The following is a 6,457-nucleotide window of genomic DNA, read 5'->3' as shown; positions in this document are numbered from 1 at the left end:
TGCTTGGTTGGCACTTCATTTGCATACTTAATCTAGCATTTCATTAATCTCTCAGACTCTCTCTTTGGTGATTAATCAGCATCACATAAAGTCCAACAGCCTCTTCTCTACAGGGAATGAGGGTGATGTTCTCAGCTCTGCCAGAAGAAAGAGCACGTACTAACACCATGGACCAACAAATCCTCTTGGTCCTTCCATTACAGGATGCAGCCTGCCTGATACTCCAGTGACATTCAGCCAGCAGTGGAATGGCGAGGCTTTTTGGCATCTTGCCTTCAAAGGCAAGGGCATGAGCTTCTTTCCTCATTTTCCATTCTTTTGAAGTATGAGTCTTACTCCAGCCCAACTAGAGTACCAGACAGAAATTATCAGAAATGATACCCAGATTCCAGTTCCAAAATTTTCTTCATGTGTAGTCCCAGTAAATTCAGTCATTCATAATTTTTAATTCTGGGAAAATGTGTTCCCTTGACTGACAATTACAGTGCAAAAGACTTAAACTATCGTAATAATGAAGAAAATAAGGATGTAAGAGCAGAACAGAAATATCTTCAGGTCTGAAAGTAGTCAATTTTCAGAAGTGAACAGAATAATTGATTATTACATTTAGATGACAGAATTTAAAGCTTATACAGTCTTACAATTCACCAGATTCTTTATTTTTTTTCATTTGAAGGAAAAAAAGAGCCTTATTGTAGGGTAAATTCCAGTAACATGAGGCCATCTAGTGCATGTTATCAGTGTTACAACTTCTGTTCCAGGCTTTGTTTTTTTTTTTTTACCTCTGGCCCTACCTCCTGCTCTGTGATTATTTTCTGTAACTTGGGAAGTAGCTCATTTGTGAATAATGAACACAAACTTATTGTCTAAAAAAGTCACCATGGACAAAAAAAAAGATTCAATGTTTATTTTAATAACCATGCAGTCTAAGTAGGTAAACAACAGATATAGATCAGAATTGTACAAACTTAGAAGAAAAATGAGAATTTAAAATTTAGCTACAAAACTGGAAGACTCCAAGCATTGCCTAGAAAAGCTGAAGCCTTTGAAAAGAAGTATCTGCAAAAATTTCTGGGTAAATGAAAGAAAACACTTCTCGAACAAGGAAAGCAGAGTCAATGCCTGCACTGACTTGTGTCCACTAAAATCAGGGGGCATCGTCAGAAGATTTGAACTTTAACCATGGAGACAAATGTATAAAGAAGGGCTCATGCAAAACCAACTTGCTACAGAAATAGGAATGCTCCTGAGAATCCCAAGAAAGTGCTTTGCAGAGAGGACAGACGTGTCAATCCCAACATTCTGCAGCAGAGAGAAGCAGCAAAGGACAGAGCTCAGCTGAAAAGCCTATTTTGTGCTTTGTTCGCCATCATCAGAACAGGCAGGATGAATGAAATTATTTAAAAAGGTTGTGATAAGGCAGTGTAAAGCTGTTCTCAGCACTCTTGTCCGTCACACAGAATTTGTTCAGCATGCCCCTGCTTGCTTCATACGTAAGGCACCTCTACTTCTTCTGCAAAGGAAAGGAAGGACATAGACATTGCAGATATTAAGCTTAACCTTATGAACTAAAATCTCTCTGAAGTCTTCAGCCAAACAGTTGATAACAGAGAAGACACTATAAATATTTGTAGGAGACAAGAAGGCACTGATCTGTAAACAGTTTTCTCTTCGAAATTACGTATTTTATCCATAAAAAGCAAGATATTTCTGGTACCACTTTTGAATTCTTATATGACCCGATTTGGAGTCAGGTGCCTTGTTAGCCCTGTGTTGCTCACTGGACTCTTCTCTTTACTGTCCGACTTGTACAATTTCTGCTAGAATAGGAAGTTGCTCACACAAATATCAAGGTCATTTGTTTAGATCGATTGGACCTTATTGGTGGGAGAAGCAATTAGTCTACAAAAATTAGGCAAAGAAGTAGGAGTAGAGACCCTGAAAAAATGAGGGCACGTAGGTGGAATGGAGATACCAGATAATTTAACTAATCTCAGATTTTGGCTTATTCAGGAGTAATTGTGTAGTATTGTACTTACAGGACTGCTTTACAGAAAGAACATTTGTTGTTGTATGTTTTCCCATCGGAGCCGCAGAAAGGTTGATAGAGTCTTTCACAGTAAATAGGTCTTCCTCTCTCTAACCTCTTGTATTCACTGCAGTCTACCTACAAATACAATAGATGGATTCAAAGGAAAATGATTTCTCATGTTCTCCATTCACCTACAGAAATAATGAATATATTAATTTTTTGGACAAGCTTGTCAGCTGCTCTAAAGCAGCACAGTCGGTGGGGCTCCACCATCTATATTAGCTGTGCCTAAGTCTGAAAAGAGAAACATTCGTTCTGACAGAAATGCGTGTGATGCCACCCATGTCAGGTACCAAGCACCTTCAGGGACTTTGCTGCCTGTCTGAATAAGAATACAGTCACTGGAAAAAGATACAGCCCCTTTTCCATCTATGGAAAAATTGAGCCTTAATATTTTTTCTACCTGACTGCAATTGTCAGTAAATTCAGTAAATTCAGGTGAGATTAGTTCTCAAGGATGTGAAGGGTTTCTGTCTCTTTATTACACAAGTATCAGCTCTTGATGCTTTTTACACTGGCGAGTGGATCTGCCCAGGCAGAATTAAGTAACGTCCTATTTAAAATTAGCATGAAAAGAAATTGTTGAAAGGCCCTCATCTAATAGTGGAACTGTATTCATTACAGACATATATGAAAATGGGAGTACAAACTAATAAAAGCAATGACTGAAAATGCTCCTGTCCTGGCTTTGAAGCTCAATCTTCTCCTGTCAAGTGAATGTTATTCCAGGTGTTTGATAAGTAATGAGTTTCTTGTGCAGTGCACATAGTCCGTTTAATGTGCTGTTTGTCATCCTCAAAAGTCTAGGGCTTCCTTTCTGATGATCTAGCCAAAATATGTATTATAAATGTATGTATTTAAAACAGAACCCAACCCTGCTGTTCTCTTGTTATGGCCTGATGTTTTCCCTTCATTCCAACTCTTAGTGGACAGGAGTGTTACTCCAGCCAAAGCCTGGAATTCATTACAGATCATGATTGGTTTTATGCTAGTCATTGCCCAGGATCTGCAGGTGGGTGAGGTTAGGAGATATGTGTGGTCAGCCCCTGCAGCAGCCCAGCCCCTGCGCCATGGCTCAGCGCAGACTGAGTGGTCTCTACTGGCAAAAGGAGTCATTAGCCAATCACTCTTTTCAGTATTATAGGCTTAAATCCAGTGTCCCATAAGAAAAAAAAAATAAAAAAGCATGCGGGATGTTAGTTTACCTAGGTCCTTCCTTCATTCAGTCCTTTCCCTCTCCTCCAAAGCCCTGGCTGCTCACACATTTCAAACTCTGTGGCTGCAAAGCAGAAGGCAGCACACATAGTCCCAGTTGCAAAAGCAGATCAGAGACCTGACATATCTGACAGGTTTCCACAGCATAACCCAGCAGAGGCAGTGGCATGGGAGGGAATCTCTGTAGCTTGTAACATCATTTTAAAACTGGAAAACCATGAACTTGTGAGAGGCAAGGGCCAGCTAATGTAAAAGCTAGAAACTAGGTGAATTTACCCCAGGTGTATATATATGTATGTGTGTGTGTGTGTGTGTGTGTGTAACAGCTGGTGAAATGGGGAAGATACTTAATTTGGTGTGGAGAGTGGAACAGGCTCTTCCTGGAAGCATATGTCTAGGTGTAGTTTTAGACATCAGAAGCTGTACATACTGTGCTAGTGTGGGACCAGCTCTGTGTGTGTATGAGTTTCCACTCCCTGCTACTGTCCACTGGACTCCCAAAGGGCTTGTCTCTGCTTATCTGAGTCAGGATTTTTGTTGCTTGGTCCCTCATTTCTTTCAGAGGTTGACCCCAGGATGGGCACTCCAGCATAGCCAGCAAGAAATTAAAATCTCTAGGTACACGATTTAGTATCTGAAAGTCACCAAGAAAGCCTTATAGTGTTATCACCCGATATTTAAAAAAATCTTGATGTCTCTGACTTAAGATTTGGCCTTGCCCAATTTCTTGCCCAGACTGCATTGTAGGTAAAAACATATGGAAGTTGCCAGGGCACCTGTATAGAAACCAAATATCTGAAACTCAAGAATTGTTCTCTGAAATCTCAGTACTTTGGCATCATTTAATTAATGTCTAGCATGTTTTTTTTTTCTGACCTCATGTTGTTACAAGCTATATATTTTTATCCAGAAATAAAGGAAAAAATTACTGACCTCATCCTCTTTGGCAGCATCTGCAATATAAACAGAATCAAAAAAGACAAAGTAAAAAACATTGTTAATGAATGTTCTGTTTGCACTGGGATGATTTCATTAGTACCAGCCCTTCCAGCAGCACCAAGTCTCTCACCTCCTTGAAAGTAAATACTGACATAGTTTTTCAGTGTTTAATAAGATACAGGTGTCAAGACCTATTAAACAAGTGGACCTTGTTGTATTGTTTACCTTAGAAATCTGTGTCAGCAGCTAGAACAGCCTTTGTTGTTGGAAGAAATAGAGGCTGTTATTCCCCTTTTCATCACACAAAGACTGAAGACCCAGGAGTCAATATTAAGTTCAATGGCCGGTCTTTTTAGGATGAACTAGTTGTTGAGCATGACTGGGTATTAAATCCCAAATTTACTTAAAAAAAAAAAAAAAGTATGTGGCTGTAGGCAAATCACGTGGTCCCTTTAAACTTTGGTTTTTTGTGTCAATAATGAGGATAATATCTTCATTGAAAAATAATACTAAATATATATAGTAATGGTAGTGCAATTTGGATCATAATACCACTTTAAAAAGTGTTTTCCCTTGCTGGTCGGTATGGATTCTAAACTGTTTTGTGGAAGGATTGGCTCTTATTTTGTATACACATGGCATTTAATATAATGGAGCCCTGTTCTCAGGTGGAGCTTCAAAAAGGCTCCTTCAAAACAATGATAATTACACCTCCCATAAAGTAATCAAGTAGCATTGGCATGTCTCCATTATGGTGACACATTTGTTACTTTCTTTAGGAATGTGTTTTGTATTTTGTAATTGTCGTCTGTGGCTTCCAAAGAATAAAAGTTACTAGGCAGAGGCTTCTGTACAGAAGGAGAAGGAAGAAAATACATTATGATATAAAAGCAATACAGCTCTAGCACTTGTCTTTCTGACTAAATGTAGCTTTGTAGCTTTTTTTGATCTCTAAAGCCATTAAGTTTTCCACTGAAACTTCCTTTCATGGAGCTGCTTACATCTTCTCATCAAATAAAGTTGTCCAAGGTAAAGAAAACCAGCCTATATAATGCTCCATGTCAAATATCAGTCTATGTCACCAGAAGTTTTACTGCATTTTCATTATTTTGGAACTAGATGAGATTTAACCCACTTCCACAAAAACATTAAGATGTTATTTTTTTTCTGGTGACCTTTCAATATCCACTATGTATTTGAGAGTGAATGCAAAAAAGATGTGGCTCAAAAAGTATTGATCCTTAGAGTTTTAATGCAGGCAAGATAAACTAGAAAGTTCAAGGGAGGGATCTGCTGGAATCTTATGAAAGCGGTATTTATTATTTTGCTGCAGTTACTGAAATACTGTTTGAAAGAACAGTTTGCATTAAAAGCGTGCCATTTCATGGAGATTCACATTTTTCATAAAAATTCTGATTTTGAGACAATTTTCAAAGCAAACTTTTCACAGCTAGTCAAAATGGAAAATGATTATTTTGTTTCGTAATTCTGGATATGTTTTAACATGTTCATTGTTTCACTTCTTTAACATTCATAATGCTATTGAACTGCCACACTACTAGCAGAGAAGATTTGGACTCTCCTTTTTCAATTATTCTAAATGTACTTATTTTTCTATATCTTTTTTTTTTATTGCAGTTTTTGTTAAAAAAAAAATATTACCTAGTGAAGGCTCAAGAAATTCCTTCCAGCTCCCTATTTTTTCATAGAGCAACTTGTGCCTCAAAGCTCTCTCCAGCCTGGCAAACTAACATCATAAAAAGAGGTTATTCACAGCCATATTATGAGGCCTGTGCATAATCAACTGTCTCTTGCTTGCTCAGTTTGGCAGGAGAAGGACGTCATCAGCTCCAACCTCCCTGCTCAGATGGAAATTAAAAAATAACTAGGTAAAACCCTGCTGTAGTTCTCAGGCAGAATGCAGCTCTGATTCACACCACCATCAAGGAGTAGCTTTCATCTATTCAAGTTGGTAGCTGTAAAGCTGGTGCACTGCTGTGTGCTAAATAGTGCACAGGCATAAAATTTCCCTTGCTTTCTGCCACCCAAGCCCAGCAGCCATTGCTTACTATCCCAGTAGACTGAGAAGCTTCCACTGTTTGAACATTAGAACTATAATATATTGGGAATTGAAAAAGGTTACTTACTTGCTAAGCAAAGAACTGCCAGGGTAAGGAGCACAACAACGCCTGTTATCTTCATGGCAGACAT

General features: G+C 38.5%; 1 protein-coding gene across 1 annotated transcript; it reads right to left on the bottom strand.

The window, feature by feature from the left end:
- Positions 1-1,467: 1,467 nt before the first annotated feature.
- Positions 1,468-6,457, bottom strand: LOC141470515 (ovomucoid-like). Its single transcript, XM_074156579.1, has 4 exons — positions 6,394-6,457; positions 4,241-4,260; positions 2,040-2,167; positions 1,468-1,513 (listed from the first exon to the last, which is right to left on the bottom strand). Exons 1-4 carry the CDS (start codon positions 6,455-6,457, stop codon positions 1,468-1,470), a joined length of 258 nt encoding a protein of 85 aa, XP_074012680.1.

This window comes from Numenius arquata, chromosome 11 (genome assembly GCF_964106895.1).
Source record: "Numenius arquata chromosome 11, bNumArq3.hap1.1, whole genome shotgun sequence".
In the NCBI taxonomy this organism is placed as follows: Eukaryota; Metazoa; Chordata; class Aves; order Charadriiformes; family Scolopacidae; genus Numenius; species Numenius arquata.
Note: the sequence above shows the minus strand (reverse complement) of the source record. Positions and strands in the feature narration are given on the sequence as shown.

Excerpts from the sequence above, each read along its gene's own strand:
- LOC141470515 (XM_074156579.1), bottom strand. The coding sequence starts at position 6,457 with ATGTCTGCCATGAAGATAACAGGCGTTGTTGTGCTCCTTACCCTGGCA. Across the intron at positions 4,261-6,393 it reads GGCAGTTCTTTGCTTAGCAA|ATGCTGCCAAAGAGGATGAG; the intron begins GTAAGTAACCTT and ends TTTATATTGCAG. Across the intron at positions 2,168-4,240 it reads ATGCTGCCAAAGAGGATGAG|GTAGACTGCAGTGAATACAA; the intron begins GTCAGTAATTTT and ends TTGTATTTGTAG.